Consider the following 15,100-nt stretch of genomic DNA (forward strand, 5'->3'; position numbering starts at 1 on the left):
TTTTCAAATACCCAAACATATGGATGAACCAAATGTGAATTGTAATTGACTCACCCACACCTTTGATCTCTACACCCTTGGGTTCTCAAAGAGACAGCCCAACCCCTTCTGACCCAGGCTGAACCGATCTGGGACTCCATTGTGAGCCTCACAAAGTCTTTTCTCTCTGCCTCTATCCCCTGGATGTAGATGCAGCCTGGTGCTTGAAAAGTGAGAAAAGCCAGCTCTGCCTTGGAGAGCCAGGGAGCTGGAGATGGACAACCTGCACTACCAAAATGCAACCTCTCACATGGAGCCCATCACCTTGGGCATCTCCTCCACCAGTCCTCACTCCTGGTGGTGGCCCTCAATCAACTGGATGTGCATGAGGAGATGGCCTAGGCAGCAGCAGAAGAGGGTCCGGAGCGAACATGGGCAGTGACGATGCTCATTCCCCCCACTGCCCCTGGAGCCGGACACGGGGTCTCTTTGGTTTTCAAAGATTTCCCTGTGCAAAACCAAGGATCAGACTTTGCTGATGGGTTCAGGGCATGCACATGGCCATGTGGGCTGATCTGGAAGAGCTGGAAGCTGCTCTGCTCTTCTCCAACTGCTTCGACAGCACACAATCATTTATGCTTGATTAAGAAATCTGATTTTTAATTTTCCCTAAGATGTTTCTGCAGCTACATTGAAAATAACACAGAGCTTAAATAAACATTATCCCTAGATTTTTACATTTGGAATTTGGAGAGAGTTTTGACCAGCTTTAGATAGATACATGAGAAAATAAATAAAAGAGCATTATCGATTTTGAGACCATACAAACCTCAGCTCCCCAGGAGTCACAAGTCAAGCAATTGTTTGGGTTTAGTTCCAAGCTTCATTACAAACTTAAATTTCTGTAGCTCTTCCAGGAAACACAGCCCAGCTTATTTCCCCCCTGCCCCCCATTCTGCAAACACCACACAAACGTACCTTCGGGGAAGTTTTGAACCCCACACTGTAGCTTCTCCATGTTCCCCATGACGGGGAACTGGCTGTCCAGCTTAGCTCTTGCTATACTGAGCCTTAAAGCAATAGGAACTTTGGAATCGCTGTTACTGAAGGCAAATGCCAGCAGCTATTCCCAGCACAGGGCTATTCCCAGCATCAGGCACCACCACTGAGTAAAGTGATTCACTCTGGGAGGGCAGAGATTTGGCATGTGCCCTGTCCTCCAGCACCAGGAGGAGAGGGTTTGATGGGGGAACTGGGTTAGGCAGAGCAGGCATTGCTCTGCCCCTATCATTTTTGGGCTCCAACCCAGCTGTGCAGCTGCTTAGCCCAACTGGTGAGCCCTGCTGGAATAGCCAAGCCTGCAACAACTGCAGGGCTCACCCACAGAGGAAGCCCAGAAGAGGAAGACTGTGGGGAGGAAGGCGGAGAAGAGGAAACTCACGGGCTCTTAATCTGATTTAGGACCACATGAGCTTTCTGTTTATATATAGCCTAATTAATTATTATACTGCACTGAGCAGTTTGACCTTGAAATCATCTCTAGGAGGAGGCAGCAGTGGCAGTGCAGCCAGGGCAGCCGGCCAAGGCTCCGGTGTGTGCCTGGACACCCGCGTGGGGCTGGTGGCTCCTCCTGCGCGTCCGGCTGTTCGGGCAGCGCCAGTCTGTAATTACCAGGCTTCGGAGCAGACAGCAGCTCCCGGCCCCTCTCGGCTTGCAGCAAACCCAGGTTGAAACCCTAACCGGCTATTCCACTTCTGCTTTGGCAAGGCTGATATCTTCTCCCTAGGCTTCCTTCCCGGCTCAACACCCTGCCTTAGCTATTCCCTCTGCTTTTTCACATGCTGTGCAGACAGCTCAAGGCTCATTAGTTACCCGACCAGCTCAAGAGGGAAATTAAAAGGGGGAAAAAAAAAAGTTACAAGCTTTGTGTTAAGTTGCAACAAGTTCAGTGCATTGTACTGGGAAAAAGGAAGGAGATGGGCTTTGCTAAGCATGTCCTCAAGAAGGGGCAATGCCCAGGCTGCCTGGCTTTTTGCAGCTCACTTTTGTTGGTCCAGCCATAGTGAAGTCAGAGCAGGAGCCCAGGGATGCTCAGAGACACCCAGACATCTACCACTGCCCCACTGGTCCCAGGTGAGACCTTCATGAGCTTGTCCTATTCTAACCCACTTGAGGAAGATGGGAACCCCCCAGCACTCTGGAGACTGGCTCCGATTTGGCACAATTCACTAAATGTGGCAGAGGTGTGTGCAGGAGGTTCAGAGCAGAGGCACAGCACCTCAGTGTAAGGCATCACATTTGTTCCAACACACAGCGACACAGGGCACAGCACAGTCACGGGGTCTCTCTGCAATTCACATTTAGCAACAGCATTCCCAGCCCTGTGTACAAACCAGCTGAGGACTGTGTACAGTCACTCCAGGACCAAAGGGCTGGGCCACACCTCCTGTTTACTCCAACACCTCCTGATTTCCTTCCAAGTCTAATACACCTTTAGAAAAACAAACTGAAGGCATGCCAAAGCTGCAGGCCTTGCCAGTTTTTAAACAAATATTTAATAGCTCGGTGAAGCAGCAAAGCACTTTATGAGGAAGACGCTGGGGTTTCGTCCTCCCCCTAGTGACAGGAGGATCCATGCTCTGAGCCTGCTCAGCCACCGCAGTCCCTGGACCCCATTCTGAATCAAAAGTACTACTGCAGCTTAACTCCTGTGCAGTGTGTTGCTCATAGTCAATTGCCCTTTCACTAAATGAGCACTTTTCCAAAGATTGCCTATGCCTCCCTGTGCCACTCACCTACACTTGAAGTTTTAAGTTTTCAAGTTTCAAGACTTTCAAGCTTTAACACAAGTTCACGTTTGATAATTGAAAGAGGCTGAGAGCTCAGGGCTTTAATATAAAGCTTGTCAAGCTGCGTTATTGAAGTTAATAATTGCAATGGATTTTGGTTTCTGTGGGGACACTTCCTGCACAGTCACACGGATACACACTGAGGGTCTGATCCTGGAGCCCTTCCCTAAGAAGGGTTTTGGACTGCATTAAACACAGTCACGTTTGGGGACCTGGTTCAGTCTCTGTCACCACATGCTGCTGAAGGCCCATCTCCTAATCAGAGCTAACTTCCCACGTGGAAAAGTGTATTTTTTAAAGGGAAATGGTGTAGCAGAATACAGTCATGCTCAGTACTGTTGTGGCAACACAGGATTTGGCCTTGCAATCATTTTTAGGAAGGATCTATCAAATGTACCCATCTGCCTATAACGTTATACATTGGCATATAAGATGAAAGACCGCATACAATAATTCTCCCTTTCTTCTGGAAGAGCTGCCTGCTGCACTGCCAGGAATGCAAAGTCTGTGCCAGTTTCAGGGAAAGGTTACAACTGCTCACTGGTAGATTCGCAGAAATCCCCAGCAGTACCAGCAGAAAAGACTGGCCAAATTACAGCTCTGACCTATGGAATTTTAGCAGCACAACACTCACAACAAGACCAGAACAAGGAAGGATGACCCCCACCAGCACAGGGATAGCAAAGCCAGGCTCCATGGGTGACACTGTACAAGCCACATCGAGGGCAGGGTCAGCCACACGACTGCATCCCAGACAGGCTGCAAGTTAAGCTCTGGGTCAGACCTGCTGCCAAATAGAGCCATGACTCCCTTGATGCCAGGGCTAGGTCATGCCATCCCCCTGTAGAGATGTTCTTCCTCCCTCCATTTTCTGTGTGGAGAGGAGAAAACAAAACTGCTGTAGAAGCAGGCTAGTTCCAGGGCGTTTCCAAGGAGGTTAACACAGATGTAAGGCATTTAGCAGAACTTGGAATTATTTTTCTCTAAATAAAGTTCCCCTAGCCACCACGTAGCAGGGCACTGCCATGCTCACATATCTTGACAGAAAAATTTTTAAAATGGAATTCCTCATTTACTAGAAATCAGTGTGAGATCTGCCAGCAGCACCTGTACACCTTTTTTCCTCTAACATTCCCACCAACATCATCTAAAGTCCCAAACACCCAAGTTTTTGGTCCTCTCTGAATAATTCCCGTGGCCACAGAGACAGGAAGAAAAGTCAGGCAGCCAAGCAAGCCAGCTCACAGCTCCCACAAGTCCCTCCTCACCTCTGGACCTTCCCAGTACAAGGGCACCACATGCTAAATCACCATCACTGAGTTCATTTTCCTCCTCATTCGGTGCTATTCCAAAGAGGAAAACCACCATGGGGAAAGCTCAAAGCCAGCGTGGCACCAGGAGAGGTTGTTTCACTTGGATCACTACTATGAATGGACTAAGGTACGCTGCACATGCCAGTCAAGCAGACCCTGCTCTCCCTAGGTGGAGACAGAGGGACTGTGCTCCTGACCTCCATTTCTTCCCCTCATCTGACCCATGGCACAACGTGATGCCCTTCTCCATTTGTCTCTGCGCACCTTCCAGCCACCTCCAGACTGGGAGCAACTCCCTGATGGCAAAGTTAGACCACCAGTAAATGCCTGTCCTGAATTCACCCCACCTTTCCTCTGAGCCTGCTGATAATCAGTGTTTCGTCACAGGATCCCTTGTTTCTATTAAGAAAGTTAAGATAAGGTCCATTTACTCCATTGCCTTCTGGCTGCTGCTGGGCTGAGCACCTTTAAAAAGCACATGGTGTTTCTCGCAAGCTAATTAAATACACAGCGAGCTGCTGAAAGATCTGGAATTGCAAGGGTGAGGGCAAGCCCCAGTACAGTCATCAGCAGCAAGTCAGGACCCAGCACAGCACTCAGTCAACTATTTCACACAAACCAAGGAAGAAGCCTCTCCAGCCCGTCTTCACACACCACATGGTGATAAGTAGTAGCCGATAGCCTCTGACCCACTAATTCCACCACTGAGATATGTCCCACTATTTGTTGTTCTTTGAACCCATATGTTACCTGTCCCACGTAGCCCTAGCTCATTCATTATCCCCTGAACCCATTGGTCACCCATGGTCACAGCACCAGGAGACATGAATCCCACGCTGAATGATCATTAAATTAAGACTTCTTCCCTGCTGGGATGGATAAATAGCCCCAAACTCAGGCTCAAGTGAACAGAGAAGCTCAGCAAGAGAGGCCTGAATACAGGACAGTCCTACCATCAGGCAGGTTGGAAATACAGCTCCAAAGAACAGTGGTTCGGGTACAGTTCCTATAGCCACTGTACCCAGGGCTTGCTGGATGCTTTTAAAAATAAAGCCTTGCCTGGAAGGGCCTTGAGATATCCAACGTTCAGTGTGTGTTACAGACACCTGCCATGGCCCACTTGAAAAGAAAAAAATAATAAATGCCAAACCCGGAGCTGAGCCTGTGGGTTTTCATTCCCATCATTTTCATGCCAAGGAGCACAGTGCTCCCCAGCAAGCTGCGCGGTCCTGCGTTAACGCGATTAGCCAGGCAGATCCACCATCCGCATCCGTCACCCCCAACGCTTGGTCAACTTTGAAAAGTTCAGCAGCTCAACAGGTGAGGCCATGAAACCTGATCACAACAGACAATGTCATCCCCCCCTAGCGTCGTGCTGGGAAGAACTTGTCACGTGCGTCATACCGGGCAACATGCTTGAAACAGAGCAGTGCACTGAAACCCCAGCAACACGAATAATCTTTGCCATCTGTTTGAACAACTCAACCCTCCTCAGATCTAAAGGAATGATCCCATGCAAACATAAGGGCCTTGCTGACTGATTATAGCAGCCCAGCCCTTCTTTTTGGGGGCCATTTTCCTCCCAGCGTTACTCAGCAGCTCAGGACATGTCATAGGGAGTTGCTGCAGTGGCCAAGGGGGCACTGAACTCCATGCACATTCTGAGGGGACTGTTAAAAGTCCCCACTTGCTTAAGCACAATGCAATGCAAGGTCAACAGTTGAGTTTTAAAATTTTTTTCACATCAAGAAAAGAAAATCTCAATACCAAAATTGTTTGGCAAAACCTTTCCAGAGAACGCAACTGTGCTTTAGGAGATGCTAGTTCTGACCCAGCACAACTCACGGGAATGTGCTGTAGGAGCCGGTCTTTGCTCAGATGCAGTCATTTGCACCCAAAGTCCAGTCGGGAGCATCAGGCCTGTTCCCAAACTTCCTGGGGCCAACAAACCGTGTGACACTCAGCGGAAAACAACACATTTCAAGCACCTGGTTCTGTCCGTGCTGCCCGGTCCATCCCATGCTGGGGAGGCAATTAAGCAAGCAGGTATTAAACATTCACTAAAGTTGAGATTATAGAGAATGGCCAAACACAGGGGCAAAATTCTGCCTTGCTCAAGATTTGGTTCATCATGGCTTTCACCCTGAACTTTTACCCATCATTTCCTTATTCTTCCCTTGCTCCCAGCCTGGCCAATTGCAAGCACCAGCTTGTACCCCCATGCATTCCTTGGGGAAAAAAAAGGAGGCTCATGGGGAAATATAAAAAAAATAAGAACGTTTCTCCCAATTCAGGAATTGCTGTCAAGAAGCACTTTGCACACTAAGGTCCAAGCAATTTGGGAGTCTGAGAAAGGCATATTTGAAACAGTTTATCACACACCACCAGACCACGGGGCCTGATCCTGCTGATCCAAATTACCCAGTCTCAGCAAGGAGAATGAATTAAGGCAACTTAGCAGCAGTGGGAAGACAAAGCACCAGCATTTTAAGAATTTTCTGTAAGAAAAAAGAAGAAAAAAAGGACAAGAGGTCTCCCTGATGCACTGCTAGAGTCAGAGGAGCTCAGCCTAGCCCTGCTGTCACAGTTACAGTCGGCACCACGGCACAGGGGGTCCTAGCAGAGAGCTACAGACTCAAAATATAAATCAGTGATGTTGAGTAGGGCTGGCAACGCCCAGCCCAAGGCAGGAGGGACTGGGCATTACAGCCCACTGGGCTGTAAAATAATAATAAAAAAAGAAAAAACCCAAAACACATAACGCTAATGAAAATCTTTTTTTCTTACATTATTTATAGGGCAACAGGCTTTCAAGTCCTTAGGGTATTTCAAAATGCATCATTGTTGAATCAAATGAAGGAAATAATAAAATAAATTCAACAGCTGATTTTCTAGGTTTGCAAGAAACACTTCTTTCCTCCCCACCAAGCCCTACAGTAAACCCCAAAGAGAAGAACGACATCCCTGCAGGCTGCTCAGCCAGACACATGCACACAGGCTGCGGAGCTGAACTCCCTACTGCCTCAAAGAGGGAACTTCTCTACTACCCAAAAATTCAAGGCACTTCATAAAATTAGTTTGCAATAGTGGCTGGATCCCATTTCTCTTCTGTCATGGTACGTATTTTCACTGGAAGCAGTTAACATGCTGTAGTCATTACAGGGGGGAAACCATGCAATGTACGTACAGAAGTTATTTCCACCAAAGTTTAGTTATCTCACTATTGAAGAAAAGCATTTAATTTTTCCTGTTTTCAGGAATGGTACTCAGCCCGCTTGATGCTGTTCTGCATTCCACACAAAGGAAACAAACCAACAGATTTCATTTCACTTGACAGAACATGGAGCAAGGAACAAGTTTGTGTTCCCTCCTTCTGAAGTTATTTTTGATAGATGAAAACTTCAGGCAGAAATAAGTAGTTAAACAGGATTAATCACAAACACTCCCAAAAATAAGAATTCATCAAGCTAAACAAGTAAATCTGTGATGACTCTGCATCTTGAAAATCTGAAAATGAAGATTTTGGATGGCAGGAACAACTTAAACAAACAAAAACTCCTAACAAATACAAACAAATTTAGCCTGTTAGCTAAAATACACTTTAAATGAGACATGGGTCAAAAATTCTATCTTCATCTTGTCAAAGCCAGGCAATTTGATTTACACTGCACTCCGGGTGCTGAGGACACAGTAACTCCCCTAGTTCAAAAATTCAGTTGATTTGAGCATAAGCATCTGAAAAGCAGAGATGAGGCTTGCCCAGCTCACTGCATGATGCTGACACCACGCACCTTTTATGGCATCTTAAATCCAACTGTATTGAACCACTAACAAGAAAATATAAACACATCTCCTTATTGATACTAAGATAATAAATAGAAGCTTCATTAGGTCTGGGAGAAATAAGCATGTTCTTGAGGAGTGCTGAGAAGCCAAGATTCACTGAAGTCAGCAAGAGCTTGGAGTTACTACTATATAGGAACTGACTTCTAATGACAAAATGTTTAGGAACAAACTTCTGCATCTAATTTTAATTAAGTTAGAAATAATGCACAATATATAACAACTTGTCTGCTGGTTTTTATCCTCCCCCAAGTATTTTGCATTATTTAGTCCTCCTTAATTGACCCAGGTCCCAGTCCCACAGAGAGCCAGACAAACTCCCATCTTCGGGGTGAATCACACACAACTGATTTCAAGACTTCCAGCATCACTTACTCTTGCTGCTTCAGAGCATCTACATTCAGACCTCAAGATTTGTCAGATTTCAGCTAAAACAGCCCTTTTGCAAAGATACTAGTGAAAAACTATAGTGTGTTTGCAGGGATAGGGCCCGCACTGCTCAAAATTCAGCAGCTGATAAGGCGAAACTTTAGGAAGTTAAACACAACTTTGATACCTGTTCTCCAAATTTAAAAATAATGTGTATCCTTTAAATATTGGCTTTCACCCACTATATCTGGGATAACAGATGAACTCAATCAATAGCATTATTCTCTCCTTCTCCCCTTCCACCTCTTACTTGTAAAAGATTAATCAACCATTTTATGGTCTAATTTAGGTTCCTAATTAAAAACAGAGTTCAACACATACAACACCATTTTGCTAATAAATCCTGACAGGTTTTCTGCTCTGTTATATGCAAGTTCCCCTTCAAAATGCGAGATTAATACTTTTTTAAACTCAGCTGAATTTACAAAGTTTTCGTTCGGGCTGCTGTGGGACAACATGCTACATCCTCCACCGAGATGACAGAATTTCCTAAAACGAAACAGCTTTCAAAAATTACTTCCTCCTCATCAGATCTTATCCTGCACTCATTTCACTAGCTGCTGAGGGATGGCCACATTAAAAAAAGAGACATAAACATAATCGGACTTGCTGGGTGGGAGTTTCAAGACTACAAAGAGGTTACAATTCGTAACTTCACAGCTCCCATCTAGCTTCAAAGTTTCCGTCCCTGCTACTTTAGTATTCCTGTAAACACTCAGTAGAAAGACATATTCAAAATACTCCCGATAAAGGAACTTCAATCGGAAAAGGGTGAGAAAGGTACCGAAATGGGGGCCGCCCTCGCTCGGCGTCCGATCGCGCTTCTCCTCCGCGCCCACCGCCGCCCGCTCCGCCGAGCCCACCCGCATCCAGACATCCCGCACCGCGCTGCTCCTCGCAAAATCACTTAGAATTACATCCATCCTTACAGGATGCAAGCCAGAAATTTATAATTTTCTCCCAGTCCAAGGGTTCATCCCATTCCCGACGCGCCCGTTACCCACTACACTACACACCGCTCCCGCAATCCAGCGCCGGGCTGGCGATCGCGACCTCGGGCAATCGATCAGCTCCAGAGATGATTACGGGGTAGGAGAAAGTTAACGGAGACGGAACGCAGGGAGCGAGTGAGAAAGTTTTATCTGGAAAGTGGAGCTGCCGCCTGCCAGTCTCAGCTGCCGCCGCGCTCCCGAAACGGGTCAAACCCCCTCCAAACGCATCCAAAAATTCCCAAACTGGTCAAAAAAATTCCCAAACGGGTAAACCCTCCCCACCTCGCCCCCCCCAAAAAAGGGGGGGAAAAAACCCCCAAAACACGGGTTAAATCCCACCCCAATGGGTTAAAAAAACCCAAAACCAAACAGGTCAAAAACCCCGCAAGTATACGGTCGCTGAGCGCACCGCCCGCCAGCCCATGCAGACCCGGGAGACACACCGGTCATCCCTCAGCAACACCCTGAGCTGGAGGAAAAATAAACGCTCCAGCAAAAGATATGGAAGTACAGCGGAATAAGAGTGTTTAAAAATATAAATTAATGTTTAACCTTTATATACAGATTAAATATTATTTGGTTCGTGTAAAACCTGCAGACGCCCCGCCGCCGCCTGGGCTAACGGGGAGCGCAAGTTGCGCGCTGGGTTTATTATATTTTTAGAGGTTGTGTTTTCGGGGGAAAGCATTTAGCGGAACATTTATTCTTCGCCCTAGGCGCTCCACAACCTGCTCCGGAGCCCGGGGCGACCGCACTCCCACACCGGGGCGGGCAGGACGGCGGGGACCCCTCTCAGTCCCGTCCCGCCGCGGGGCCGCTGCCCGCCCCAGCCCGGCCCGTACCTGTACCAGGCGAGTCCCCGCTCGTAGTTGCGGTCGAAGAAGTGGGGCTCGGCGCCGACGGCGCGCACGTCGGGGTGCACCCGCAGGAACTCCAGCAGCGCCCGCGTTCCCCCCTTCTTCACGCCGATGATGATGGCCTGCGGCAGCCGCTTGGTACCGGAGCCGTTGAAGAAGCTGGAGATGGGGCTGCCGGCGTCGGGCGCTGCCCGCTGCTCCTCCAGGCTGCTCTCCTCGCCCGGCTCCCCCGGCAGCAGCGGGGGCAGCGGCGGAGCGGCGCGGGGCGGCGCGGGTGACCCGCGGGCCGCCAGCCCGGCGCAGGAGCCGGCGCACGAGTAGAACATATAGAGCCAGAGGAAGAGCATGATGAAGAGCAGCAGCAGCCTCCGCCTCAGCGGCGGCAACGCGACGGGGACATCGAGGCAGCGATTCAAGCGCTGCCCCATGTGCCCGCGGGCGCACCGGGATACATGACTGGAGCCCGCCCGGCTCGGCTCGGCTCTGCCCGGCGCCTCATGGGTACCCGCGGAGCCTCAGCACGGCCCCATCGCCGCCGAGTGCCCGGCGCTGCCACCCGCCCGGCGCCGTCTCCCGCCGCCGGCAGCGCAGGCAAAGGCAGCAGCGGGGCGGGGCGCGAGCCCGGGGGACGGGCAGCGCCCTCAGCCTATCACAGCCGCGGGCTCGCGCATAATGAGGGAGGCGGGGCCAAGGGGGCAGCGGGCGCGCTTATTGGCTGATGGCGCGGGGGGGCGGGGCCGCTCCGTCGGGCAGCGGCTCCGTCGCCCGCCGTGGTCGGGAGGTCGCTGCGGCTCCCGCAGGGGTTCGTGTGCTGGACATCCACTTCCAGGCTTGGATTTCCCATGCCTTGTCCCCCTACGACTGCAGGGAATCGCCAGCTGGGGGCCAGGCACTGGGGGCATCATGGTGTTGGGGGCATCTCAGTCATTTTTTTTCTCCTCTTTATCCCCCAAATACTTGGACGGCAAACTCCCCAGGAAGACTTTATTGTGGTCTTTCAGTACCTAAAGGGGGATTATAAAAAGGGTGGGGACAAACCTTTTAGCACAGTCAAGGGATAATGGTGTTAAACTGACAGACGGCAGGGTTAGATTAGATATTAGGGAGAATTTTTTTACAATGAGAGTGATAGAACACTGGCTTGGGTTGCCCAGACAAGGTGTGGATGGCCTATCCTTGGAAACATTCAAGGCCAGGGTGGATGGGGCTTGGAGCAACCTGGTCTAGTGAAAGGTGTCCCTGCCCATGGCAGGGGGCTGGACTATATGACCTTGTTAAAGGTTGGTCCATTCCAACCTAAACTATTCTGTGACACTACGCTTTGCCTGTTCTTTTGATGAGTCGGCTTTTCAATCAGCTGCACCTTCTGTCACGCTGTATCTTCTGAAATCGCTGCCTGTAAAAATTCCTGGTGAGATTTGCCATGGTCCACATTATGGGAGTAACGCACAGAAACCAAACCCAATACAACAGGTCCTGAAAGGCAAATTAAGAGCATCTGTCTGAGGAGATCCTTCCCGCAACACCATTAGCTGTGGGACCCTCCTTTCCAGGACAAGATCACTCCAGCGTTCTCCAGGGAGGCAGATTTTGCACATTCCATGGAAGTGCTTTAGCTGCTATTCTCCCCGCAATCATGTAACTTACCACTCCAATGCATTTGGGCTACTTTTCTACCATGTTTTTATTAAAAGATGTATAGATTTTTGTACAGAATTTTCTGCTTTCAGAGCACTTTTGCTTTGAGGGGAGAGTGAGGTTTTGCTGAAACCCCTTTATTTTTAAATTTTCCCCCAAACAAGAGGAGAATCTTTTCAGCATGAAGAGCCTTAATTTTGTGTGTCAGAAGCAACAGCACTATCCTGACTTATTCATATATCAACTTTACATCAATTCCTGCCCTGTTATGCAAAAGTGAACTGCTTCCATCACACTGGCTGTGGTGTGAGAATCTTGTAAAATAATCTGAAACTACAAACTGGAGTTTACAAACTAATTAAACCAAGCAGATTGAAGAGGGGAAATAAGACCGTGAGAGGTGTATGACTTCTGTAAAAGATACTCAGTGGGTTAACACAGAGCTTGGGCCACCCAGATCTCCATCAGTACCGGTGTCACTCGTCCCCATTCTCCCCAGGACCAGGTATTTGCAAAGTAGATTTTGGGATGACACAAGGAGAACTTTTGTACTTCTGCTACAGAGTCAACAGCCAACAATTCCACCATTTCTCTGCTGTGAGATAAAATAGGTGGCACTGCTGGGCTCTGTGGTGTGAAGGGTGATCCCAAATCAAGCAGAGATGGAGGCGCCAAGCTGTGGCAGAAGGAAGGAGGAATTGCTTTCCAGTTTCCCTCTGTGTGCTGGCAAAGCTCTGCCAGCTTCCCCAGATGGGAAACTGTGAAGAGAATTAAAGAGGACAATTCCAGGCATTGCATGAATCACAGCTGTAGGCACCAATCATTCCACGGGTGCCTCTCCTGCACCCAGGCTTACTCACCTCTGCACTTGGTGTTTTGTACAATTCCAAATAGAAAATCTGCTGCTTCCACACACTGATTGCTGCACTGCACGTTCCTACACCCATGAGCTAACAGGGAAACCCTTCAGATGAAATAATTCTCCTTGTTCCTTACATCCACCAGCACCAGCCAGGATAACATCAACAAAATGTCACAGAAAGTTTGGTTTAAGCTTTTAATATATGTCAGCTGTAGCTTGTAAAAACTGGATTGGCTTTTTAAGAAAAATAGCCCCAAGACAGGTTTTACTGTAATTGTATCTTCAACAGTTGGATGGCAGGAGTTTTCTCCCAAGGAATGGCAAATGGGTAAGTGATCAGAAAAAGCATCCATGCTAAGGTAGGTCAGGAGGAGGGCTGGGCTCTCCCTGGAATGAGGAGTGTGCATGAGAGAGGTTTCGACCAGTGGGTTGGGAACCAACTGTGGCTCCATCCTCCAGACTGACCCACTGCCTCCAGCAGGAGCCCACACCACTGCTTGGCAGGACATAGGTCTCCTCCATTCCTGCTGCCATCTCAAGAGCAGGGCTCCAGCTCGGCTCAACACTTGCTCTTGGCTCCTGAAATTTGCTTAACGTGCCCCATGCAGCAGTTGCGGGAGGAGCATGTGTGCTGTGGCCACGGAGCGGGGCACAGGGCAAGAAATATTTTGAAGAAACAGAGTTGGAAAGGAATGGGTACAACCAGAAATGCACGGCTGGGTTTGCTCTGTGCCCTGGGATCAGAGCAGTGGCTGTCTTGCTGGCTGGTTAATCAGTAACTAATTGAGCTGCATCAGTACAGTCTCCATATCCTCTTTCTTGATGATTTTTGATTACACAGATGGCACTGGGAAGGTGCAGCTCCTGACAAGAGGTCACAGTAGCACTTAGTGGAGCACTGCTGAGAAGCTGTGGATTTCCCAGTCCTGGAAGTGTTCAAGGCCAGGTTGGATGGGGCTTGGAGCAACCTGGTCTAGCAGAAGATGTCCCTGCCCATAGCAGGGGGTTGGAACAAGATGATCTTTAATGGCCTTTCCAATCCAAACTGTTCTGTGATCCTGTGATCAAATCCACAGTGAGGAGAGAGGAAGAGTGAGGTCTGTTGGCTCACCTCACCAACATCCACTCTGGGTGACTCTTCCCAGGCCATGTGTCCTACAGATGCAGCCATGTGCTTTCCAGTATTTTCTTGGAGTTGGACACAAGGCAGCAGTTTCCACTGCTTCTCCAGTCCTGTTGGGATGCTGAGTTTCACTTTGTTGCTTTCTCTATTTCCAATCAGAAAATCTGTTATGTCCTTTCAGCAAATGTTATTTTTCTGACACTGAAGAGGCCATTTCTGAAACGCTCCTTCTTCTGAAAGATGAAGGCTTCACACCCAGCTCTTCAGAGGTCTGCAGGAACAAGCCTGATGGGGTGATAAATAGGAGCAAGTACCCAAAATCAAGTTAATGTGCTCTTGGTCCCAATCCAGACAGGATGCAGTTTGCCTGACATGGTTAAAGTTCTGTTTTGAGAAAAGTAATTCACCATTTCATGATGTTAATCATGATCATGGGAAAATGAGGCATTCTAGAGCGTGTAACCCTGGAGTGCTCTGCTGTACAGTGACCTGGCCGGAGAGGAGGTGACCAGCCACCACCACCCCCTTTTTGGGAACATACAGCACCCAGAACCCTGAGAGGCAGGGCTTTGGTGTGAGACTTCTGCGTTCCTCATCCATCCATATGTATCTATAATGGGATTTTGTCCTTATTGCAATACTCTGAGATGTTCCTCAGTCACGGAACTGTCTCAGCCCTCTCTCCCCCTTGCAGGGCCCCAGGAAGAGAAGTCCTGCACTTCCTTATTCCACTTTTTCCCACCCTAGGAAATCCTTATTGCTGTCTCCTCCCCTCACCTCTGCCACACGTCCTGTGCAGCGTATCCTGTGCTGTTCCAGAGCACACAGAAGATGAGGATCACCGACAGATAAATCTTGTGTGTCTGTCAACAGCCTTCTCTCCACCACTGCACACATCTGCTGGACTTGTCTTAATGTCACAATAGTGAGGTAAGAGCTGGGAGAAAGGCATGAGGACATTTGGGGTTTTGTCCTGAGAAACACATGTGCTTTAACCCATAGATATGCAGCTTGCAGTGAGTGTTCTTGGACCAGGATTGCTGGACTAGTAGAGGCAGTGGCCATCCCAGCTGCAAACAGCCAAATGGTGGGACTGGGCCACCCCGGGGGAGACAGGCCACGGGGTGACTGCAGGTACCATCACTGGGACTCAAAACAGCTCAGCCACTGGCAAGGCAAGTGCCCGGGGCTTTATGCAACCCCTCTGCACCCAAG

General features: G+C 49.0%; 1 protein-coding gene across 1 annotated transcript in view; it reads right to left on the bottom strand.

Annotated features, from left to right (window-relative positions):
• HS3ST3B1 (heparan sulfate-glucosamine 3-sulfotransferase 3B1) overlaps positions 1-10,850 on the bottom strand; it is a 30,298-nt gene extending 19,448 nt beyond the window's left edge. Inside the window, exon 1 of the mRNA XM_032129223.1 lies at positions 10,248-10,850. Coding sequence (XP_031985114.1) covers positions 10,248-10,690 — 443 coding nt within the window. The 5' untranslated portion in view covers positions 10,691-10,850. The remainder of the gene's footprint in view (positions 1-10,247) is intronic.
• Between the last annotated feature and the right edge of the window lie 4,250 nt (positions 10,851-15,100).

Source organism: Corvus moneduloides, chromosome 19 (genome assembly GCF_009650955.1).
Source record: "Corvus moneduloides isolate bCorMon1 chromosome 19, bCorMon1.pri, whole genome shotgun sequence".
NCBI lineage: Eukaryota > Metazoa > Chordata > Aves > Passeriformes > Corvidae > Corvus > Corvus moneduloides.